The sequence below is a fragment of the Lactuca serriola genome, chromosome 5, assembly GCF_051521515.1.
Source record: "Lactuca serriola cultivar US96UC23 chromosome 5, Lser_US96UC23_V15, whole genome shotgun sequence".
NCBI lineage: Eukaryota > Viridiplantae > Streptophyta > Magnoliopsida > Asterales > Asteraceae > Lactuca > Lactuca serriola.
Window position 1 is genome coordinate 296,077,925 of NC_136412.1, and position 27,038 is coordinate 296,104,962.

Sequence of the window (27,038 nt, forward strand, 5' to 3'; positions counted from 1 at the left end):
ATTATATCAAATTTATTAACAAAGTTATTGTTATATATAAAAAACATATATTTGTAAAGACTTCAAGTATATAGGTGTTTCTGCGTAACACGCGGGCATTCATCTAGTACCATACTATAAATGAAATATTTTTCCTTTCACCACATTAATTTGAAACTTCTAACTCTTCATATTTCCATATAATTTACTTAATTTATTAAATTAAATATGTTGTTACTTATGAAAATTATCATAAATGAAAGACTTCTTGAATTATCAATATGATATACAAAATTTGTTGACTTCATTGTAGTGCTAAATACATAACCTAAATTAATATATTAAATAAACTTAAAACTACAGTGTAAAAATTAAAACCTAAACTAAAATATCAAATAGAGTTTTAAAAATTCACGTATATTTTTTAAAATAATTAGAAGGAAAATATTAGATATGATAAATATATAAATCTTAAATCTAAAAGTTGAATTAACTAAAAGATGTCCAAAAACTATTTTTTACAATAATTAAAACTCAATTAAGTTGTTTTTAAATTAATTATCAATAATAATTAAAAATAACATAAAGTTACAAATTAAATTATGTTACATTACAAACAGTGGTTGATAATTTAAATAATCCAGGAAATATTTTTATTACCACATTGTTTTTAAACTCCTAAGTCTTTGTATTTCCACATAGTATTTCTAATATATTAACTTAATTAAGTTGTTAATTTTAAACATTATTATAAGTTGAAGATTTTTTGAATTATCAATATGATATACCAAATTTCTTGACTTACAATATAGTGTTAAATACATAACCTAAATTAATATATCAAACAAATTCAAAAATAATATGTAAAGTTTAAAAACTAAAGTAATAAAAATCCAACATATGTTTTTTAAAATAGTTGAAATGAAATTACTAAATACGATAAATATAATAACTCAAATTCAATTAAGTTGTTTTTAAATTAATTTATAATAATAATAATAGTTAAAAATAACATGAAATTATAAAATAAATTATGTTACATTACAAAAAGTGGTTAATAATTTAAATAATATTCATGATGAAATTAAAACATCATAAAAAAAATCAAATTTAATAAATTATAACAATAGTTAATTAAAATAGTGAGTACCATAACTATTTTTTTTTATGGAAAAAGAACTTCCTTAACGAGAGTTTCATGCCCAAATAATCCATCGATGCAATTATAAAGCTATGTCTCATGCCTTGTAGTAGTGCGATAATTTAAATATGGGTCAATAATTTATTCATCATATATTCCATATGAGAGAGAGAGACAGAGAGAGGGTTAAATATAGAAGGTCCAATTAGATGGATTCATTAAAATTAATATGTATAAAAAAATATCAAAATCTTAGTTAATCAATACATTTTAATGTTCATTTCCGAACAAACATAATTGATCATTTTTGAACATTCGTATATGTTCAGTCATGAACATTTATGCAAAAATTCAGAAATTGATTATTTTCAGAAATGAACATTTATTCAGAAACTCAAATATTGGTGATGTTCATACACTTCACTATTGAACATGTATGAGCGTAAACGTCAAACATGAATATATATATATATATATATATATATATATATATATATTACATAATATTTTAATATTTTTAGTCATTTTTATGCTCCTTATAGAACAAAAGATACTTAATCTATTATATATTGTGATGTATAAACTCGAATGAAGAAAAATCTCATTCCCACGTCATGGTGACATTACCACGCTATGGTGTTTTTAAGTTTCCCGTCGAACATTGAATATTTGCGGATTACGTGATAAACTCGAATACCACATCGTGGTGGACTTGTCACGATGTGGTGGACCTACTTCTAGTTAAAATATAAATAAAAGGCATATTCCTCCGAAAACCCAACTTTTTCTAGAGCTATTATCGACTTTTAAAGGCTGGGAACGTACTTTGAAGCTTAGAGTTGCACAAGATCGATTATAAGCTTAAATTTGAGAGATTTGAGGCAAAACATCTTATAAATACTTTTTCTTCTTGTGTTTGATCATGAATTACAATTTGAACGTCGTTTTTATGTCTTTACATGCTTAAATCATGGGCTAAAACCCCCTGACTTTCGTTTAGACTAGGTTACTTGTCTTTTTATGAGTTGATTTATGGATATGATTATGCTTTCTTGGTTATTTGTTAATATTAGCTTATTAAAGAACCTCTCTATGCTTATGAGAACTACTTTTCTGTTTATTGTTGAGTTTAATTAAGTTTGCATGACCATCATTCTTGATTAAACTTGAATCTTATAATCTTGTGAATTGCAAAATTGTAGGACTAGTGTTTTGACCAAAACCTATGGTTAAATAGAATAGTTGGTAAGTAATTGTAGGAGCTAATATATGACGACCAATCATATATTGAATTGATTTAATTAACCAAATTGATCAATCCATTATAAGTCTAATTTAACTCGAACCGAACACTAGTAGATTTGTTAGTTTATCCGCCTGATCACCGTATGAATGAACTTATTTGCTAAAGGATTAGGTTAGTAAACATTAACATGATCATCTTAGGAACCGGTAACCAACGAAGCATTAATCCATTACACTTCCATTAAATCAACCATAATATCAAGTATATCAATGTTAAACGAAAGCCTCTCATTTGTCATGGTTAAAATCATCTTTTGTGTTTCTTGTTTTTAGTTTTGCTTTTTGTTTCAGTTAGTTGATAATTAGTTTAGTTTGATTAATTAACTTTCTAGTTTTGCAAAACTAGAGAAAACCCTTTTTCTTATTGAATAGTAATTTAGGTAGTTAGTAGATAAAATTAACTAATAATTATGTTCCCTGTTTTCGATACCTGACTATTTGTTATATTCTATTTTCGGCTAGGTACACTGCCTTAGGACTAATAATTAGTTACATTAGTAGGTTAAAACTAGTGCATAATTGATCTCACATCAAGCTTTTTGGCACCATTGCCAGGGAACGGTCAAATTTTAGTTAATTTTTATTAGGAATTTTTCTATCTATTTTCTCTTAGTTTTCGTTTTAGTTTTCTTCTGATAGACTTACGACGTCGTGGAAATAAACATCACGTCGTGGTATCGTAGCAGTCAAGTTTTATTTTTTGTTTTGTTCTTTTTACATGTTTCATTTGTTTTTGTTTCAGTGATTTATGGCTTGAGGATCAAAAACACCAATCATACCACCGTTTGACGATCCTGAGTCAGCATTCCATAAGAAGAAGACAACCAAACTCGGAGAATCAAGCAAAAGGATTTTAAAAAGCAAATTCGAAAGTTTTGAGAAGACTCCTAACAAAAAGAAATTAGGTTACGAGCCAGAAAGAAAGCACAAATCAAACAAAGTAAGCGAACCCGAAAGCGAGCCAAAAACCAACATGGCGGACATTGCTGACATGAGGATGAAGGCATACAAGAATTGAATGTGTAAAGACACCAAACCGGAACTTGTACATCCCACAAATTCCCAACACAACTAGCTTTGAACTAAAAGGACACATACTTGCTCAATTGAAAGACATGCTATTCCATGGGAAAGACCACGAGGACGCCTACACGCACATTGATGAGGTCGATGATATTGTCGACTACTTCAACATACCAAACATACCGTGCAAAATGATTATACTAAGAATGCTCCCCGTTACTCTTAAGGGTGCAACAAAGAACATAAAGATATGCTGAAACAAATTTTGAGCAAAAAAGATAAATAGCAAATTAAATCTGATAGTGTACAGAAATTTGACTCATTATGCACTAAGTTGAGTTTAGAAAATACTCTAAATGTTGAAAATGTATCTGAATTTGATGATGATAGTGACATGAGTGATATTTCTGTGGAGGATGAGGTTGATTGCTCGGAACTTATAAAAAGCGAATCTGAACCTAAGAAAAATCTGATTTCTGAAAATTCAGTTGAGTATTCTCGTGCTTCGGAAAATAAAGGTTCAAAGATTTTAAAAGAAAAAGCAACAATTTTTCCAAAAGTTCAAACTGTTCAAAATCAGGTTTTTGCAACTTCTGGATTGAACAAAAATCAAACTTTGGAATTATTATCCCTCGTAGAAGAAGACAATGCTGATGGATGCGACGAATTCTTTTGGTCTGCTCCCATTGATAATACCGATGAAACCAAAGGTCTTTCAGAGATGACCTCTTGGAAAACAAAAGGAAGATATGTGGCAGATTCACTAAACAAGGTCAACTCAAGTTACAAGAAAGGAAGTTCGAGTGGAACCAAAAATGTTCCAACAGAAATGTCGTCCGAACAGTCTGAAACCCCTATTAGAAAGACGAAACCTAGGGCTAGTATTCATAAGTCTGCTAAGGAATTTGTTTCTTAAAAACGTAAAAGAAATGCTAGATATCATAAACATCTAAAAGAAAAAAAGCATTTCTGGATATCTAAAAATTCGAATTTTGTCAATCAAGAAAGATCAGTAAATCCGAATGTGAAAGTCTCTTCTCCGAATCCTAAAAAGTTTTCAAAACCTCAGTCTTCGTCTTCACAGGTTTCAAAACCAATCATTTTCAAAACCAACGAAACCTTTTGGAAAGGCCAAGCCTAACTTTTCTCCAAATCCTAATGTTTGAAAATCAGCCAACACATCGAAAGATGTTAAGGGCAAAGAAAAGGTTGTTTCGGAACTTAAAACTCCCATCAAGAAATGTGAAACACACTTAAAAGGGAAGGAAAAGAAGTTTGAGAAAAAGGTTGTTAAATAACAAATTGCATCTAAACAAATAAATTCCTTTTTTAAGGAAAGAATCCTAAAGATAATAGGATTGTCGTTTTCAAAATCACGAAAAGAGATAATACCACTTTGGAAAAACGATCTTACTTGGTTGATGAAGCAATAACTTTTCCTATTTCTACGAAAACCTCACATGGACCCAAACAACTTTGGGTTCCTAAATCTCTTTGAATTTTGTAGGTGATTCGTGATGAGTAGTTTGACTCCGAATGGTACATTAATAGTGGCTTCTCGCCTCACATGATAGGACGGAAAGAAGAGTTAAGAGAATTTAGAACTGAAGGATGGAGGACGAGTTAAATACGAAAATAACTCGCTCAGAGAAATCAGGGGATACAACATGATTACGAATGGGGAATTCTCCATTCGGAAGGTAGCCTATATGGAAGGCCTGCAACACAACCTAATTAGTGTTTCTCAATTGGTTGTAGGTACCAAATTGAAGGTATTGTTTGATGATGAGGGATCTGAGATCATAGAAAAGAAGACCAAAACAATGCTTCTAAAGTCCAAGAGAAAAGACAAGAAGTATCCATTGAATCTGAATCCTATCAAAGGAAAGCCGACCATATGCATTCTTACGAAAGCACCTACGGATGAGAGTTGGCTTTGGCACTGAAGGCCCTCACACCTAAACTTCAAGGATATCAACAAACTCGTGCTAGGTGATCACGTGCGAGGCTTGCCAGTTCTAAAGTTTGAGAAATAACATCTCTGTGTAGCCTGCGAACTTTGGAAGTAGAGTAGGAAGAGTCATTCAACAATTATAAACACCAAATTGATCGAGCCACTTGAGCTTTTACATATAGATCTCTGTGGTCCTTCAGCCATCGAGAGCATTGGTGGTAACAAGTTCATCTTAGTTATTCTTGATGATTTTTCCAGATTTACGTTGGTTTATTTTCTTAAAAAAATTTGAAGCTACTTCCAAGCTCAAAGACTTTATCAACCAGATTGAGCTTCATCTGCGAAAGTTAGTTCAGAATGGTCGCAACGATAATGGTTCGGAGTTCAAAAACCATGTGTTTGAAGAATTCCTGACTGCAAAGGGAGTTGCTCACAACTTCTCGGCTCGTTACACTCCTCAATAGAATGGAGTTATTGAAAGACAAAACTGTTCTCTATGCGAAGCTGCGAGGACCATGCTATCGTTTGCGAACTTGACACTTTACTTCTAGGCATAAGCTATCGACACAACCTATTTTACTCAGAATCAATCTCTCCTTAACGAAAGATTCTCCATCACCCCTTATGAAGTTCTTAATAAAAGAAAACCTAATGTTAAGTTCTTTCATGTCTTCGGTTCCAGGTGTTTCATTTTCAATTCGAAGGAGCATAGGAACAAGTTCGATGTGAAAGCAGACAAATGAATCTTCTTAGTGATGGGGATTAAGCACTACAACATTCCTATGTGCACATGCAACCCTAATTGCTTTGGATCTAGTTTTTTCTCAAGTTATACATGCAAATTAATTTTCCAAAGCAAGAACCCTAGATCTACTATATAAAATTGAAATATATATATATATATATATATATATATATATATATATATATATATATATATATATATATATATAAAAACACATATTAGGGTTTAGATGAATACATTTCTTGTTAGCTAGTAGTAACAAGCAATCCTCACTTCAAGTCCTTGACCTTCTAAAGCTTAGTGCCCCAAGTGTTGTACCTCTAATGGAGTCACAAACACCACTAGAAAAGAAAGAAAGAGAGAGAGAGAGAATAAAAAATCAGCTAGGGTTTCTTTTAGAAGGTAGGCAAGTCGATGTCATGAGGCTATGGGTTCCTTTTATAGTTGAGGCTGCTAGGGTTTTCAACTGGAAACCCTAATCCCCTTGCTTAGGCCCTAAGCAATCCATGAACCCCCATCTGATAGGCCTTGGACGAAAACTCTATGGGGTCTCCCATAGATTTTTGTCCACTCCTTATCAATAGAGTCCAATAGCCCAAAACTACAACTATCACCGATTTACATAATCAGTCCCCGTTCTTTTAATCAGTTCCTTTGATCACTAAATGAATTCCAAATTAATTTCTAATCAATACTAATTAAATGATATGATTTCTCAATTAATATATTATCCCTATAATATATTAATAAACCATTAATTAACCTCTTACTCCAAAAATCATCCTGTCCAGTTACTATGGTGAAGGCAACCCAAAAGGACCATGCTACAATCAAATCAAGTACATACCAATTATAGTTATCGGCTTAGACACCTAATCCAATACTTATGGTACTCGCTGACTTCGAAGGCATATAGGGTTCTCAATAAAAAGTCCAAAAAGATAAAAGAAACCTACTATGTCACCTTTGATGACTCTTATCTAAAGAAGTATCAGAACACTAATCTCAATCAGAGGAAATTTTTCCCATGAAAAATCCAATGACGATTCCTCTCTCCAGCCTTTATGAGGAGTTCATGAACCTCTTTGACAAACCAGAAAAGGCGTTTTCTTGAGAGTCCAAAGCAGCAAATAGCAAGGAAGACGAGCTCAAGAAGACCATTGATGATGCTGCGAAAGATCTTTAAAACAAGCCCCTAAGTCCGAATGACTATGATATTCCGTCTCAACCACAAGTTACAAATGCTCCACTTCAGGGGGAGGGTTTCGCTTCTACACCCACATGATGCACACATGTTCAAGGGGAGCATTGAACTCCTGCAGTAAACCACGAAAGTCCAATCCAGGGGAGAAACAAGTTCCGAACGAAGAACTAAATCCATCATTTGAGGGGGAGAATGTGAATGCAAATGATGATTCCGATGCTTAGTCTGAATTTGAAGATGTGAATGCTGAACTGGATCCATCCTATGATCCAAACTACTCTCCACTGACCAAATGGACCGGAGATCATCCTAAAACACAAGTAATTAGATAAGATTCTTCAGGAGTGCTTATGAGAGCACAACAAAAGGCGAATTAGACTGCATTATTCTCCAAAATGGAATTTTTCTTGTTCAATTCGTTTATATCCAAAATTGAGCCCAAAAATATTAAGATTGCTCTTGATAATTCTGATTGGGTGCAAGCAATGCAGGAGGAGCTCAATGAGTTTGAACGTAACAAGGTTTGGAGACTGATTTCAACTCCGAAGGATGCATCTGTTGTTGGTCTCAAATGGGTGTTCCATAATAAGCTTGACAAAGAAGGGAATGTGATATGAAACAAGGCTCGATTAGTCATAAAAGGTTATTGGCAAGAGGAATGCATAGACTACAAGAAATTTTTTGCACCAATTGCAATACTGGAGTCTGTTCCCATCTTTTTGGCATATGCAGCTCACAAGAACTTTGAAGTCTATCAAATGGACGTCAAGTGTGCCTTTCTGAATGGAGAACTAGAAGAAACAGTCTACGTGAAACAACCACCTGGTTTCGTAAACGAGAAATAGCCGAACCACTGTTATATTCTGGATAAAGTCGTGTATGGTCTAAAGCAAGCTCCATGAGCATGGTATGAAAATCTCACTAGATTCTTAAAATAATCTAAATTTAAACAAGGCTCGGTCGACCCAACCTTCTTTCGCAAGAAAGATGGTCACCATCTGATGATCGTCCATATTTATATTGATGATATCATTTCCGGATCTACTAATCCTAGATTAACTGTTGAGTTTCGAAAGTTAATGGAAACTAAGTTTGAGATGAGCTCAATGGGCCCGATTAACTTTTTACTTGGTTTGAATATAACACAAAGTCAAGAGGGAATATTTATCAACCATGAGGCTTATACGAAGACCTTACTTGCGAAGTTCAGAATGGTGGGAGATTCGAAGGTGAAGGTTCCAATGACATTTGGAACGAAGCTAACACCATCTTTGGACACACTAGATGCTGATATGATTCTCTATCGATAAATGATAGGTTCATTGATGTATCTAACCGCTAGTCGTCCATACATCATGTTTTCTGTTTGGTATTGTGCCAGGTTTCAAGCAAATCCTCGTAAACCCCACATGACTGCTATGAAAAATATCTTCAGATATTTTAAACGAACCTCCTCGCTTAGAATTTGGTACCCTTCTAGCTCAGGGTTCTTTGTGCAAGCATTCTCTGACGCTGATCTTAGTGTATGCGATTTGGATCGGAAAATTAAAACCGGGGGATGTCAATTTCTTGATGGCAAACTTGTAAGTTGGCAATCAAAAAAGCAAACATTCGTCTCCCTATCTACTGCTGAAGCTGAGTATATTGCAGCCGCCTCATGCACCTCATAAGTCATTTGGATCCAAAGTCAACTAAGGGACTATGGGATAAATATGGAGTAAATCCCCTTATATAGCGATTCTGAAAGTGCAACTTGCATTTCCACAACCCAGTGCAGCACTCCAAGACTAAACATATTGCACTGAGGTATCACTTCATTAAGGATCATGTGGAAGATGACAATGTTGAAATTCACTTTGTGAGATCTGCTGATCAAATGGCCGATATCTTTACAAATGCCTTACCTGAACAAACCTTCAATAGAATACTTCAAGGCTTAGGAATGATTGAAGCTGATTTCGTTCTGAAACTACCTTTGTAGCTGGTAAGAATTCGCTGCAAATTGGTCCGAACACTCGTAGTGATTTGGAGCCTACTGTTCATAATGCGAGTTAGTCCGAACGCTCGTAACGGTTTGTATTTCATTGTTCATACTGTGAATAGGTCCGAATGCTCGGAGTGACTCACAGTCCACTCTTCATTTGGAAGTTCGGAACTTCATGTATCCTTTGTATATTATGTTTTCTTAAGTCTTTGTACACTTGTATTTTCGTTTTTAATTATTTTATGTTTTATTTCTTTTCAGAAAATCAAAAACTCAAAAACTGTTTTCTTTATTTTCTGTTTTTATTTCTTTTCAGAAAATCTTAAAATTAAAAAAATATTTTTTTTTTTAAATTCTGTTTTTAATTTCTTTTTCAAAAAAATCAAAAATACAAAAATATTTTCTATTTTTATTTCTTTTTCAACAAAATATTAAAATACCAAAACTTATAGATAATTGAGCAGGATTGAAGGAACATATCATGATACTCTTAGTTACGATTTATGGGGCATGTATTGAATTCCTAATCTTTGCACTAGTTAAGTGACCCTAGAAGCATGTTGTTGCATGTTGTCCAAAGCCTTTGAGACTCTATGTTTGAAGCCTTAATAAATCGATAATACCAATCGTTTCTTCCCAATCAGGCTAAAATTCACATAAGTCATTGAGCTACCTTACTCTTCTCATATTGAGTTAACAGTTAACTGCTTGGTTATTCTTTCACAGCAGATGTACATTTCTCTTCGGAACCACCCCATATACTTCTCCATCACATTCGTTTTCACACTCGTAACCCCTGAGACTCTCAGAAATTTCAACCGAGGTTTATGGTTACACAACTTCTGTGTTGATGATCTTCAATTCATTGTCACCATGAATTGAGTGAAACCCAAAATCCAAAACCATCTTTTGAATTGACAGTGAACAATTGACATGTTCTAGATTTTCACCATGGAATTGATGTGAATACACCTTCGTGGTTCGTACCTTGAAATCTCATTTTTGCGAGATCTTAATGAACTGTTCTAGACCTAAGACATTTATTCCCATAAGATCTTTTTTTTTCCTTGAGATTTATATATTATCCAGTCACTCATATGTAACGCCCGTGTTTCTAGGCTAGGCATTAATATTGACTTAATGGTCTAGGTTAACCTTTGTAACTCATTTAGAAGAAATGAAAAGGAATTATGTGAATTTTATGTGAATTATGTGTTTTATGCTTAATTATTAGGATTTAATTAATTAAGAATAAAAATGAGCGTCAAAAATAAATATTAGATAAAGCCGATATCTTTACATAAAGTTGTACTGGTTGAAACAAGGATTTCAGGGATATAAAGAATACCAAAATCCGAATTATAACGAATACGTTATGATCTGTCGAAGTTTCACGATAAACCGGCACGATGCCGAATGTCGTAAAAAGTGAGTTTTTGATAAACTACTTTTTAGCCTTAGTAATCTAACTGAAAGTCGTAGTATTCTTTAAACCGAGAAGTTCGATAAAAAGAACGCCCAAATCTGACTTCGTATGAGGAAGTTATGATTTTTCCAAAGTTTCAGCATAGTAGTAGACAGCTAAAAACTCAAATTTTAGATCGAGCGACTTTTAGCCGACACAACCTAAACGAGAATTGAAGGTCTCGTCATTAGTAGCACAACGGTAAAAATTCTGATGAAAACGGACGTCGGATGAAGAAGTTATGAATTTTTAACGGATTTCCTGTCCCGGTCTGTTAAAAATAATAATATAAAAATTAAAGTCAAAATTAGCCGACAAAGTCTAAACGGAAGTTGTAGAGCGTAATTTTAGCTACGCGTGCATTTAAAGAACCTTAAAAACGGAGCTCGTATGCGAAAGTTATGGATTTTAGAAGTTTTTGCACAAAAATCGAGAAAATTCGCATAGTCACGCTTTTGCCACGTGTCCTCGCCTCGCATGTGCCACGTGTCCGAAATTCTGATGAGTCACCTCGCATGCGAGACTGCCCCGTGTCGCCTCGTGTCGTCTTCTGATTTGACTGAAGGGAGGCCCAATCCGAAGCTCGCAGCTAGACTGAGCCTCGCACCGCCTAGCCTCCGAACCTCGCATGTGGACCACTAGACCGCGGTCCAATCAGAAGCCTCCAGCAAGGCCCTCGCACGCGCAGCCCATGTGCGAGCACCTGCACACCCTCGCTTGCGGACCCCACCTCCCTAGCCGACCTTCGGACCCTATAAATAGAAGGGGTATGCGAGCCTTCTCGGGTAGTTTTGGAGTTTTGCCACTTTTAACCCCCTTTTCCATATTTTCTTCATCTTAACATTCCCCAAAGCCCCAATATCGATTAGAAGCCTCAGAATACTCCACGAAGTACCCGAGAAGCCCGGAAAATTTATCTTTTCGGTTTCGAAGCCCGACCATCGCAGAGCCCGGTTTCTCAATAAAACTCCCAGTTTTATTTGAAACGATCGTTTTAGGAAACGAATTGCTGCCCGGTTTTCATTAAATCAAGTGAGTGTGTAGTTACTTTCACCTTACACATAGATATGAAGTATTTTACATAAAATACATGTTGTGTGAATATATATTGTTTGTCTATTTGAGATGAGTGCTGAAGGAATGATTTATACATGTTTTTAAATAATTTAAACTATATATGTATTTTATCTACGAAAAATGTTGGGTAAAACATGGGTAGATGAAATAGTGGGTACGATGAAAGGTGAGTTGGATAAAGGAGATGATCAATAATATTGATCATGAGTTGAGGGTGAGTGTTGAAATTTGAGAGAATCACTTACCCATAATGTTGGCCCCCGTCATTCAGCAGAGTATGGATGATAACCATGGACTATTCTAGACAATCTATGGAACACTAGCAGGCCCGCAACCTGTAGGTGTAATGAACTATACGTTCATTTGCTGTACTCTAAAAACCCATTGACATGTATTGCAGGAGAGAATACCTGTAATAATACTGTCGATAAATGAGAGTTATGGACTTAGCACATGTTGAATAAACCTTGGCAGCTATGGAATTAGTGCCTGTTGTATAAACCCCGGTCACGAGGAGACTTTGTGTCTATTCCTTAGGATGAATCCTTAGGAAGGAGTGATAGTTGATTCTTAGGGTAAACCCTTAAGAAATAAATAAAATAATGGGGTTTGGGGTAATTCGGTTTATTGATTGATGCTTAAACATAATAAAATTATGTATTGTGGGCAAGGTTCTAAATGGCGTGGCGGCAAGGCCAAGCCTCAAGCTTTACGAGCCATGGCGAGCCACGACGTTTTTCAAGGCGTGATGTAAGACGGCGATTTTGTATTAATTTAAAATTATATTACCACATAAATATAAAGTTATATTAAATATAACTACTTATTAGAAGTGTTAGATCAATAACTAATAACAAAAAGTTAACAAAAACCACAATACTTGTATCTCTGATTTGAAAAGACATAACGAAGAGAAAAAACTGTGTCTCAAACGAAAAAACACGCGCCATAACACGCCATAACGCGCCATGGCGCGCCATATCATGCCTTGGCACGCGTTACGCCTAACAACAACGTTATGAAGCTTTTCGTAACGGCGAAGCCACGCCTCACGCCATGGCGTGCGCCATGGCGCGCCTTTTAGAACACTGATTGTGGGTTGAAAACCCTATATGCTCACCAGGCTTCCAAGTCTGACCCACTCAGCTATTTATATTACAGGTAGAGGACCACGAGCATAGTCGGATGATGATGATGAGTGATTTTGGATTATAGGCCAGTAGTTACAAATAACTGTTGTAAGGCTTATAATGTCTTGTTTATGCTTTTGATCTGTATCGGAACATGACATCCCGAGGTTTTGATATAAAAGGAAATGATATATTTCTTAAAGAAAGGTTTTGACAAACTTTTATCATATTTTGTTTTGGGACCAATTCCGCAACATCTTTTATAAAGATTTCTCTGATTTGATTTTAAAAAGCATAAATTAAATCGGTCTTTTATGGCTGAGAAATTAGGGGATGTCACAGTTTGTATCAGAGCATTAGTTTAAGCGAACTAAGAAATTGTAGGATTTTTAGACTTAAATTTAGAATGCTAAGTGATGATTGTAAGATGAGTGTCTACCATAATTTAGACACGAGCACTAGTTTATTTTAGGAAGGATGCCTAAAATGCTTTTATGTGCTAAATGTTTTGTGTTATAGCTATAATGATGCTATTATTTGTTCGGATCTATGGTCTGTTGCCGACCGGATATCGAAACCTTATGTGTGTAGGATTCTAAACGTATGACTACGATATTGGAACTAACATATAAACGTTTCGAAGACTTAATAGCTAACGAAAATGAAGATCTAAATTCACCTACGATTGGTGTATAGATTGAAATGGCGAGTACTCAAAGTGGGTTCGAAAGTGATAATCCACAGCCTGAGCCAATCACGATGACTGGAGTGCAGGCAATGGTGTGTACGATGTTAGGTGAACAGATGGAAGAAACAATATGTTTACTTCAACAAAGTAAGGATGAACTTGTTGTGCCAGTACGTCAGGCATCTGTTCTTGAAGCAACTATTAGGGTTGCTAAGTCTATTGAAGAAATGATCAATGACAGAACTGCCAACAATGTTGAAGTTGGAAAGTAGAGGAAATTTGAGGGGTCTTCAAGGCCCAACAAGAGCAACATATCCTCAAAGTCTGGCAAAAGAAGAGATAAAGGAAAATGGTGCGGGAAGTGCAAAAACAAACACTCTGGGAATTGTGACGGGAAGGTGAAGTGCTTTAAGTGTGGAGAAATAGGGCATTACGCCAATAAGTGTACGATTCCTAAGGAGGTGTGCTATGGATGTAAAGAAGAAGGCCATATTTCTAAGAATTGTCCGAAGAACAATGAATTAACAAGGCCAAGTGCACCATCAACGCCAAAGGAATTTCAGGATATCCTTGATGAAGCGATTAATAACACTAGGAAGTAGAAGTAAAGACTTGATACTCGAAGATCAAGTTACGAAGTAGTAATGTGAATAGTAACAAGTGGTTTAGCCTATGAGAGGCATAGTATAGGGTAAAATTGAACCTTTGTGTAATCGTTTCAAAGAAATAAAATAAACCCTGGTTTTGTCGTCTGATGAATAGAATCGTTGATGTAATTTTTGAAGTTGTCCCAATCATCTGGAATTTCCATCACCAACCAAGTTGAAGTAGAGTTGATCATTGAAGATACGCATGAAAGAAGTCCTAGTAGAGTCTAGGAAAATTTTATGATTAATTGGACACATTTGTATGTGTTAAATTGTTTTGTGATTTTAGGACTTGGGGACTGCAAGACAGTACTTGGGACGAGTATGAGTAGGTGTGAATAGTAGTAGAGATCTATACTACTAGAAGCACATGACTCACACTTGGATCAGAGAAAGTCACAAGGTTACCAAGAAGATATTATTTGATTCCGTCTTGTTATAGTCTGTCGTTACCATCGTTTCGGTAATGACTAAGAAGATGATTGTTATTTCGACCTTAGAGGTCATATCAAATTGAGTCCGACTACGATGAGTTTATTATATGGTTCAGAGAACCAAGTTCGATGTAACATTTGACTTAAGCCAGAAGATTGAAATGAAAGATAATCAAAGCGATCAATAGAAGTATCGCACTCATTGTTAAAGAAGTTGGTAGTTAGAAATGATACATGTTGAACTATGATTGTATCACATTAGAACATGAAGGAAGGTATAATTTGTTCTGAAATTTGTCCCTAGGAGATATGAGCCTAAGTAGTGCAGTATACAATGAGAGATCATTAGAACATGACCCATCGGTCTGTTACAATAAATGAAGGAAAGTACTTATTCCAATAAGAAGAAGGAGTCCTCAATAAGGATTTATTTTGTAACTCGAAGGTTACGATTGAAGGTCCTATGAAGATCTGAATCTTTCTAGAATTAGCTGGATATTATCACTGATTTATCCAAGGCTTTTCTTCAATCGTGACTCCATTGACAACTTTGACCCACAAAGAAGTTGTCTATACTTGGAATGAGAAGCATATGAAGCTTTGAGAAGTTAAAAAAAGACGTCGTGTGAAGCACCGACTCTTTCGTCACCTGACGGAGTTGATGACTTCATAGTTTAAAGTGATGCCTCTGGAGTTGGGTTAGGTTGTGTTCTGAACCAAAGGGATAAAGTGATAGTGTGTGCATTGAGGCAATTGAAAGAGCATGAAAAGAACTACCCCACTCATGATCAGGAGTTGGCAGCGGTAGTATTCGCCCTAAAGATAAGGAGGCACTATCTTTATGGTACTAAATGCAAACTTTTCACTGATTATAAGAGTCTTCAATATCTCTTTAATTAGAAGGAATTGAACATGAGGCAACGACGTTGGCTAGAGTTACTCAAGCACTACGACTGTAAGATACGTTACCACCCTGGTAAAGCAAATGTTGTTGCCAATGCTCTCAGTCGGAAGGTAAGTCTTGAAAAGAAAAGAGCCAAAAGCGTTGAGAATTAAAGTTGTCTTGACAATTGTGAAAAGTATAAAGAAAGCTCAAGAGGAAGCTTTAGAGAAAAATGACCGAAATAAAGAACATTTGGGATAAAACATTGGTGTTTGATACAAACGGTCAAGGACTGAAGGTATTGAAAGATAGGATTTGGGTACCTAGGATGGGAGGAGTAAGAGGTCTTCTGATGGAAGAAGCTTACAAGACCATGTACTCAATTCATCCCAACAATACGAAAATGTATAGGGATCTAAAACCCTATTACTGGTAGCCGACGATGAAGCTCTAAGTTGCTAAAGTATGTGGCTGAGTGTGTAACTTATGCTAGGGTTAAGGCACACCATTAGAAACCATATGGGAGTTTAGATCCTTTACCTGTACCCATGGGTAAATGGGAAGGTATCACTATGGATTCTGTGACTAAACTGCCCAGAACAAGGAACGGTCACGACATGATTTGGGTGGTCATTGATTGCTTCACTAAGAGTGCGCATTTCATAGCAGCCAACGAGAAATGGTCTATGGATAAACTTGTGAATTCTTATGTGAAGGAAAGTGTGAGGCTTCACAGTGTTTCGTTAACGATTGTATCCGATTGTGACAACCATTTTACCTCAAGGTTTTGGAGGAGTCTATAAGAGGAATTGGGCACCAAGTTGTGTTTGAATACAACTTACCATTCTCAAACCAATGGTCAGAGCAAATGAACGATTCAAACATTGGAGGATATGCTGAGAGCATGTACCCTAGAATTTCAAGGTAACTGGGACGAACACTTACCTCTAGTAGAATTTACCTATAATAATAGTTTCCACTCAAGCGTTAAGATGGCACCTTATCACGCTTTGTATGGGGAAAAGTGTCGGATGCCATCATGTTGGCTGGAAGCTGAGGAAAAGCAGTTTATGGAACTTAAAATAGTCCATTAGATTGCTGAAAAGTTGTAAGTGATTAGGGAAAAGGATGTTAGCTGCTCAAACGAGCTATGATGACAAGAAAAGACAACCGATATCATTCGAAGTTAGAGATTCGGTTTCACTTAAAGTCTCGTCGTGGAAGGGACTTACAAGATATGGTAGAAGGGGAAAGTTGAGTCCAAGGTTTATTGGACCATTTAAAGTTATTTAGAGGATCGGGAATCAAGCTTACAAGCTAGAATTACCGGAAGAACTAGAGAGTATTCATAACACCTTTCATGTGTGTTATTTGAGAAAATTCACGGGAGATGTGCCCGACATAATTTCTATTTCTGAATTAAGGTTGGACGAGAACATGAGGTTAATTGGAAAACCTGAGGCAATCGTTAACCATAAGACTAAGAAGTTGTATCGTAAGATAGTCGATTTAGTGCCTGTACGTTGGAAACATATAAATGGGCGAAATCCCACCTGGGAAACGGAGAGTGACATAGTGAGTCGCTACCCGTAGTTGTTTGTCGCTGTGTGATTCTGGGGACAGAATCATCCTAAGGGGGAGAGAGTTGTAACGCCCGTGTTTCTAGGCTAGGCATTAATATTGACATAATGGTCTAGGTTAACCTTTGTAACTCATTTAGAAGAAATGAAAAGGAATTATGTGAATTATGTGTTTTATGCTTAATTATTAGGATTTAATTAATTAAGAATAAAAATGAGCGTCAAAAATAAATATTAGATAAAGCCGATATCTTTAAATAAAGTTGTAGTGGTTGAAACAAGGATTTCGGGGATATAAAGAATACCAAAATCCGAATTATCACGAATAAGTTATGACCTGTCGAAGTTTCACGATAAACCGGCACGATGCCGAATGTCGTAAAAAGTGAGTTTTTGATAAACTACTTTTTAGCCTTAGTAATCTAAATGAAAGTCATAGTATTCGTTAAACCGAGAAGTTCGATAAAAAGAACGCCCAAATCTGACTTCGTATGAGGAAGTTATGATTTTTCCAAAATTTCAGCTTAGCAGTAGACAACTAAAAACTCGAATTTTAGATCGAGAGACTTTTAGCCGACACAACCTAAACGAGAATTGAAGGCCTCGTCATTAGTAGCACAACGGTAAAAATTCTGACGAAAACGGACGTCGGATGAAGAAGTTATGAATTTTTTACGGATTTCCTGTCCCGATCTGTTAAAAATAATAATATAAAAAATAAAGTCAAAATTAGCCGACAAAGTCTAAACGGAAGTTATAAAGCGTAATTTTAGCTACACGTGCATTTAAAGAACTTTAAAAACGGAGCTCGTATGCGAAAGTTATGGATTTTAGAAGTTTTTGCACAAAAATCGAGAAAATTCGCATAGTCACGCTTTTGCCACGTGTCCTCGCCTCGCATGTGCCACGTGTCCGAAATTCTGATGAGTCCTCTTCTGATTCGACCGAAGGGAGGCCCAATCCGAAGCTCGCAGCTGGACCGAGCCTCGCACCGCCTAGCCTCCGAACCTTGCATGTGGACCAGTAGACCGCGGTCCACTCAAAAGCCTCCAGCGAGGCCCTCGCACGCGCAACCCATGTGCGAGCACCTGCACACCCTCGCTTGCAGACCCCACCTCCCTAGCCGACCTTCGGACCCTATAAATAGAAGGGGTATGCGAGCCTTCTCATGTAGTTTTGGAGTTTTGCCACTTTTAACCCCCTTTTCCATATTTTCTTCATCTTAACATTCCCCAAAGCCCCAATATCGATTAGAAGCCTCGGAATACTCCACGAAGTGCCTGAGAAGCCCGGAAAATTTATCTTTTCGGTTTCGAAGCCCGACCCTCGCAGAGTCCGGTTTCTCAATAAAACTCCCGGTTTTATTAGAAACGATCGTTTTATTAGAAACGATCGTTTTAGGAAACGAATTGCTGCCCGGTTTTCATTAAATCAAGTGAGTGTGTAGTTACTTTCACCTTACACATAGATATGAAGTATTTTACATAAAATACGTGTTGTGTGAATATATATTGTTTGTTTATTTGAGATGAGTGCTGAAGGAATGATTTATACATGTTTTTAAATAATTTAAACTATATATGTATTTTATCTACGAAAAATGTTGGGTAAAACATGGATAGATGAAATAGTGGGTATGATGAAAGGTGAGTTGGATAAAGGAGATGATCAATAATATTGATCATGAGTTGAGGGTGAGTGGTGAAATTTGAGAGAATCACTTACCCATAATGTTGGCCCCCGTCATTCAGCAAAGTATGGATGATAACCATGGACTATTCTAGACAGTCTATGGAACACTAGCAGGCCCGCAACCTGTAGGTGTAATGAACTATACGTTCATTTGCTGTACTCTAAAAACCCATTGACATGTATTGCAGGAGAGAATACCTGTAAATAATATTGTCGATAAATGAGAGCTATGGACTTAGCACATGTTGAATAAACCTTGGCAACTATGGAATTAGTGCCCGTTGTATAAACCCCGTTCACGAGGTGACTTTGTGTCTATTCCTTAGGATGAATCCTTAGGAAGGAGTGATAGTTGATTATTAGGGTAAACCCTTAAGAAATAAATAAAATAATGGTGTTTGGGGTAATTTGGTTGATTGATTGATGTTTAAACATAATAAAATTATGTATTGTGGGTTGAAAACCCTATATGCTCACCAGGCTTCCAAGCCTGACCCACTCAGTTGTTTATATTACAGGTAGAGGACCCCGAGCATAGTCGGATGATGATGATGAGTGATTTTGGATTATAGGCCAGTAGTTACAAATAACTGTTGTAAGGCTTATAATGTCTTGTTTATGCTTTTGATCTGTATCGGAACATGACATCCCGAGGTTTTGATATAAAATGAAATGATATATTTCTTAAAGAAAGGTTTTGACAAACTTTTATCATATTTTGTTTTGGGACCAATTTCGCAACATCTTTTATAAAGATTTCTCTGATTTGATTTTAAAAAGCATAAAATAAATCGGTATTTTCTGGCCGAGAAATTAGGGGATGTCACATCATATATTTCCAAAGCATACCTGTTCTTATGGCTACATTGGTCAAACAAGTACTTCTTCCGAACGTTCGGACTTATGTTGAGTTTTCAATTTTGGTTGAAGATGAAGCCACCCTTAAGCCTAAATGAAAAGAAGCCTTTCACTGTTTCTCAACAAACAGATGATCGTAATTCAACGGGATAACACACAAACACTTCCGAGTCTCTTCACTAGAATCCATTAGATAACTAGCTTTATTTCTTTATCTCTGGCACACTCTTGCACGAAGATCCTTGTGATTGTCAAAAAGTATGGTTCGTAGTTCTAATGATCAATTTTCATATTGGGAGAACATGAATTGGTGAACTACTACGAAAGTGTATGCTGAAACGGCAGATTTTAAGGGATAAGATTATGATATTGCTGCATGAAGATTTCAAACTTATCCTGACATCACGCCGCCTGACATACGCCAACCTGTCATGCTTTTTCAGGCACTTTTTTAGGGATAATGGAGCGCCAACCACCAGTTTTCTCTCACCACTAATTACAATATAAAGAAATTCAAGGCGTCATTCTCATTCACCGCTTTAAAAGAATTTCTCCTTCCGACGCAAGAAAAACCTTTTCTCTTACTATTGTTCATCATCTGCTCCACCGTTTTCCATGGTTAGTTCATCAGCAACTCCATCTGCCACTGGTGAAACCGCTTTATCAGGGCTACCTGGCATCAAGGCTAACCATAATCTCATCTTAGACCTTGCTCCATCGAAGTATGACGCCTTTCTCCAACCATTGATCGAATGCCTCAAATACTCTCCTTTGGCTACTGCGCTATAAAAAATAGAGAATGTTCCATTGTCTCTTCTATCCAAAGCTTATTCTACTGCTCATTATGAAGAGAGTGGTGTTGTTATTACTTTCGAGCTTGGTAATCAACAATCGTCCATCACTAAGTCCAGATTCAGTCGATTAACGAGGTTTCCCTCTCCTAGGGATTGGATAGATCCTGAATCAATATCCTCTTCTATTATTCAAGAAATGTTCTACCAAATGGGTTAGAACAAATATCTCGCGGATCTATCCAAGGTTAAGAAGCCTAACCTTCCTCCCATGTGGAATGGGTTGTTTAGCCTAATTTTCAAAAGCTTCTCAGAGAGGGTAACAGGTTCCGATAGCGCAAGTAAGCTTTTTCTTTCTATTCTCTATGGTGTTTACTCTGGGATCAATCTGGATTATGGTTCAGTCCTTTGGGCTCAACTTGTTCAGAGTACTGTTTCTATAACAAGGCACTTAGAGATATCTTGTGCTTGTTTTTAGGCTATCATCGTTCAGTTTGGATTATGGTTCAGTCCTTTGGGCTCAACTTGTTCATAGTACTATTTCTATAACTAGGCACTTAGAGATATCTTGTGCTTGTTTTTAGGCTATCATCGTTCAGAGAGCAATTGACCGTCACAACATTCCGGTGATAGAGGGTTCGGTGATTGCAACAATTCCAGTTTTCCATACTTCCAATGTCATTGTGTCTGATAGTTCAAGGTTCGCATTCATCAAATCTATTCTAGAAACCATGATTCACAATGTTCTCGCTGACAGTGAAGTTATCAAGGAATATCGCAGACAACCAGCATCCGGTCCTTGTCGACTAACCGCTGAGATGCGAAAGGCCTTTTTTTTAGAAATTTGTTCATAGGTAAAAACATCATTACATCCCATTCATAGAAAAATTGTTGCAAAATGATAAAAAGCTTATGTGCCGTCTATGTGACATACTTTTTTCATGGGTAAAACCTTTCCCACAACCTTTAGCCTAAAGGAATTCAAATGTTATTTGAATCCATATCTTTATCTCTAGTTATCTTTGTCTTTAGTTTATGTTGCTAGGATTCTTATCTTTTTGTTTTGTTAGCTTCAAAAGTATTGTATTTAAAAACCCTACGAAAGATCAATGAAAGCTATGTTTTGGAAATAAGGTGTTTTTTTTTGGCACAAGGTGTCCAAAAGTGTTTTTTTTTTTGAAAATTTGTTCATAGGTAAAAGCATCATTACATGCCATTCATAGACAAATTGTTGCAAAATGATAAAAATCTTATGTGCCGTCTATGTGACATACTTTTTCATGGGTAAAACCTTTACCACAACCTTTAGCCTAAAGGAAGTCAAATGTTATTTGAATACGTATCTTTATCTCTAGTTATCTTTGTCTTTAGTTTATGTTGCTAGGATTCTTATCTTTACGTTTTGTTAGCTTCAAAAGTATTGTATTTAAAAACCCTACGAAAGATCAATGAAAGCTAAGTTCTCATTCAATTAATTTATATATGGTATCAGAGCCGATCGATCCAACATAAAAGAAAAACCCTACCATGGGTATTGGTGGTGAAGATAGCCCCGACAAGAAAAACAATGGAGCCACAAGCATCGAATCCAATTCACCCTATTACCTGCATGTGTCTAATTATCCTAGACAAATGCAAGTGAATAACATACTGACTGATAAAGCTACATCGATTGGTTACAAGAGATGAAAATTTTCTTATTTGGAAAAAACAAGATGGGGCTTGTGAATCGAACCATCGAGAAACCAGAAGAAAACGAAGCCGAATACTTGATGTGGATGAGGTGTGATGCCATGATCATAGGATGGCTCACCATAACAATGGAGAAAAGCATCAGATCCAACGTGAAGTATGCTTCCACATCAGCCGACATGTGGGTAGATCTCAAAGAACAATTTGGAAAGGAGAGCACCCCTCGTGCTTATGAATTGAAAAGAACACTGCCATACACACCAAGATGGAGCTTTAGTTTCTTCCTACTACACTAAGATGAGAAAGTGTGTGGGATGAGATTCAATCAGTGTGCCCTCTACCTTCGTGCACGTATGGAAAATGCACGTGTGATGTTGTGAAGAAATTGACCGAGTCTAAAGAAAAAGAAAGATTGTATGAATTTATTTTCGGACTAGATGATGTTTTTTCAATTGTGAGAACTCAAATCCTCACATCGAAAACTACACCAACACTTGGAGAGGCTTACCATCTCGTTGTTGAAGATGAAAATCAACGTGCCATCTTAGCCACGAGAATGATGCCCCATGATGCGACGGCGTTTCAAATCATCAGCATGAGAAAACAAGATGCATCGACTGAGGTTGCAAATTCAATAAACAGGGGCATGCCCATGGCAACGAAATGCACAAACCAAGAAGTGGAACACTGCACAATATATGGGAAAACGGGCACAACAAAACTGGATGTTTCAAGGTGATCGGATATCCAGAGTGGTAGCCAGGAAAAGGGAACAAAGAAAAGGAAAATCCAAGAGCCTCTTGGGACAATGCTAATTCGAGTCATGTTGTTGGACAAACAAACGAAAAGTATCAAATGGTGGTCAAACATCTCCATTGACAATAAGGTGGAGAGCAGTGATGATGCAAGTATAAGTGCAAAAGTGGATGGTAAGACAATAGAAAGTGAATCTTGGATTATTGATACAGGTGTAATAGAACATATGCCTGGTGATCAAAGTTTACTTGAACATAAATTCAAATTTAGTTATGAAGCACCAATTGCTATCCCTAATGATGCCTTGATTCAGGTTGAGGGAAAAGGAAATAACAAGCTACCAAATGGCATGAAGCTAGGGAATGTGCTACACATTCCCTCATTCAATTGCAACTTGTTATCGGTAGGACGTATAACAAATGATTTGAACTGTTTTGTGAATTTTTTTTGTGGTTTTGTGTTACACAAGACTTAGTCACGAAAAGTTTGATTGGTGTGGGTAAGCGTGAAGGTGGGTTCTATCAGATGGATTTTGAAGGAAAAAAGACAAGAGTTACGACAAGTAATCAGAATGTTGAGATTTGGCATAGAAGACTTGGGAACACATCAAAATCTAATCTGCATAGAGTTGATTTTTAAAAACATTATTGTTTTAGTTTGAAAAATAAAATTTTTGACTCATGTGTAAAGGAAAAGCTCACACGTTTACCATTTCCTATTTCATTTAGTAAAACCATTGGTTGTTTTGAATTAGTACATTGTGACATTTGGGGTGGATATTGTACACCTTCCTTTACTCGGGTTCGATATTTTTTAACCATAGTTGATGATCACAATAGAGATGTTTGAGTCTTTCTCCTCAAATACAAACATGATGTAAGAAAATGTTTAGTTGAGTTTTGTAACATGATCAAAGCACAGTTTGAAAAGAAGATAAAAAGAATAAGAAGCGAAAATGGTGGAGAGTTTGTGTTACATGCTATGAGTAACTTCTATGCATCAAAGGGGATTATGATTGAGACATCTTCCATCAAAATCCCCCAGCAAAATGGCATAGTAGAGAGAAAACACCGACATATACATGAAATTGCTAGATGTTTGATGTTTAAGGTTATATTACCCACCAAATTCTGGAGGGAATGTGTGTTGAAAACAACCTACATCATCATTAGGTTACCATCTAAAGTAAGTGATCACAAAACACCTTTCAAAATTTTATTCAGAAGAAAACTAGATTACAGCCACATGAAAACTTTTGGATGTTTGGTGTATAATAGAAATACAGAGGCGCGAGGGGATAAGTTTGAAGTCAAGGGGACTTCTAAGGTTTTCGTGGGATAACCTCAGGGTCAAAAGGGATATCGTTTCTATGACTTAGAAGCCAAGAGAGTTGTTGTCTCCGGAGATAACAAGTTTTTTTTGAAGAAAACTACCCTTATGCCAACATAAAGCACGATTCTGACGCAACCAATGATCAAAATCATTTTGAACTTGGGGTTACTATATATGATGACCCACAACCGAGTGTTGCACCACAACCACATCATGCAGTAGACATACTTTCTACTGTTGCAACTGAGCATCAAGAAGCTGCTCAAACACTTCCATCAACAAGCATGGATAACTGTGACATTGTTGACAATCCTCACGATAGTGATGAACAACAAAACCCATCCCTACAGCGAGGAACCAGACCAAAGACACTACCAAAAAGATATGAGAGCCTTTAAGTTGATCTACCACATTCGATCAACAATACACTTCCTACACCTGATCAAGCTTCATACACCTAACACTCATTATCTAACTATGTTTCTTATGACAGGTTTTCTAATATCCAGAAAACATTCTTGTCTTCCATTAGCTCTCACATAGAACCACGATGCTTCAAACAAGCAGCAAAAGATGTCAAGTAGAGAGAGTCGATAAAGAAGGAGACTGAAGCTTTAGAAACTAATGGTACATGGGCTCTTGAACATCTACCTCCTGGTTAGAAAGATATTGGATCTAAATAGGTATACAAGGTTAAGTATGAACAAAATGGTGAAGTGGAACACTACAAAGAAATATTAGTGTTGAAATGGTATACTCAAATAGAGGGTATTGATTTTCATGACACTTTTGCCCCTGTTGCTAAGCTCGTCACTGTGAGAACATTACTAGCCATCGCGACCAAGTAAGATTGAATTGTAAACCAAATAAATGTGAACAATTCTTTCTTGCATGACAATTTGAAAAAAGAAGTTTAGATGAAGGTCCCTACATGTTTTGCAAAGGAAAGTGATAACAGGGTATGTAGATTGAGGAAGTCCCTATATGGACTTCGCCAAGCATCACGTAATTGGTACCAAAAATTTTACTTGGCCTTAACTCAAATGCACTTTGAACAGTCTAATGCTGATACCTCACTCTTTACTTACAAAAAAGATGGTGTATTTGTTACAACCTTGATCTACGACGATGATGTCATCATAGCCGGTAACAATTACGCCAAAATACAAGCCACAAAACTTGAACTTCATCAACGTTTCGATATCAAAGATCTAGGTCCTCTAAAATATTTTTTGGGCATCGAGGTGGAAAAAACAACCGAAGGTCTTATGCTCAGCCAACGAAAATATACCCTCGACATCCTAGGTGATTATGGGATGGAAGGATGCAAACCCAGTTCCTTTCCCATGGAGCAAAATCTCCAAATTGATCAAAGTACAGAAAGTCAACAAGTAGAAGCAGGTCAATATCGTCGGTTGATTGGACGCCTCCTCTATCTTTATGCAACACGACCTAACATTGCATATGTTGTTAATATGCTTTGTCAGTTTGTGGTCGACCCATGAGAAACACATATGAATGCTACAATCCACGAGGCGGTCAAGAACTTGGTATTTACTTGTCTTGGGTGGAGCACCAATCTCTTGGATGTAATATCTTGTTTTAAATAGAATAATCAATGATAAACTCGGAACCCCGAGAAGTAATTTTTTGGTTATTTTATATTATTATTGTCTAAAATCAAATAATAATTAGTGGGGTGTTGGTTTCGGGGAGCCAAAAGATATACTTTTGATTTCCGAGGGTTAAAGTGTAAGTCCGAGACTTATTTTGTAAGAATTTTAGAAGGTAGGGCGTAATGGGTAACTTTTGGACTCATTCTGGAAGGATTTATGAGAACTTGGGTATAAAGGGTAAATTACGGACTTCATTTGAAAACAATTTTGTAGAGGAGGGTCCATTTAGTAACATTTGGACTTGAGTTGTAAGAAAAGAAGAGAATGAGGGACTTTTTGCGTCATTATGGGGCAATCTTTATATGGGTCGGGTATATAACCTAAAACCCATCACCCTATAAACCCTAACCCTAATTGGGTGTTAGCCGCCACCCTCTCCACCCTTGTCCCTCCAGCCGCCACTACCCCCCCTTCTTCCTCTGATCTCCGGCGTCGCAACTCCCTCTCCTGTCGAGTCGCAATCCGTCTTTGCTGGAGTCGTCGAGCACTACCACCACAGCCCATGCCGGATGTGATGTCATGAATGGCCACAGAAAAGTCCACCAGGAGCAAAGGCGCCACTATTACATCACTTTTCCGGTAATGACGCCTCCCCTTACCTATTCGTCTCACTCTTCTGTTTCCTTACTCAATTGTTAACCGCCACTACCCATTTTTCGTTGAAGGCCAAGCTGTCGCTGGGAACGCCTTTCTGCCACCGTGAAATGGTGGTTGAGCTTGTGGATTCATGAAGTTCTTGCGTGTGTGTTTCTATAACAAGGTGAAAATGCAGGCATGTGAGTTTCTGATGAGGGCAAGTCGTGAAGGACCACCATGGTGGCTGCCGCAGTCAGCATCGTTTCTGTCGCCACTGAAAGCCGTCAGGTGGGTGGCTGGGTTCCGTTTACAAGTAGAAGACGTGTGGGTGTGTTCTACTATTAGTGTGTGTGTGTGTGTGTGTTGTGTTAGCCGGAATCACAAGAGGGCCACCACCACCACCGGCCACCCCAAGGGTGGCTGTGT

General features: G+C 36.7%; 1 protein-coding gene across 1 annotated transcript; it reads left to right on the plus strand.

Moving 5' to 3' along the window:
• Window positions 1-22,295: 22,295 nt before the first annotated feature.
• Window positions 22,296-23,011, plus strand: LOC145050659 (uncharacterized). Its single transcript, XM_078998874.1, has 2 exons — window positions 22,296-22,497; window positions 22,602-23,011. Exons 1-2 carry the CDS (start codon window positions 22,296-22,298, stop codon window positions 23,009-23,011), a joined length of 612 nt encoding a protein of 203 aa, XP_078855000.1.
• Window positions 23,012-27,038: the final 4,027 nt, after the last annotated feature.

Excerpts from the sequence above, each read along its gene's own strand:
- LOC145050659 (XM_078998874.1), top strand. The coding sequence starts at position 22,296 with ATGGGGCTTGTGAATCGAACCATCGAGAAACCAGAAGAAAACGAAGCC. Across the intron at positions 22,498-22,601 it reads TGGAAAGGAGAGCACCCCTC|TGTGCCCTCTACCTTCGTGC; the intron begins GTGCTTATGAAT and ends AGATTCAATCAG.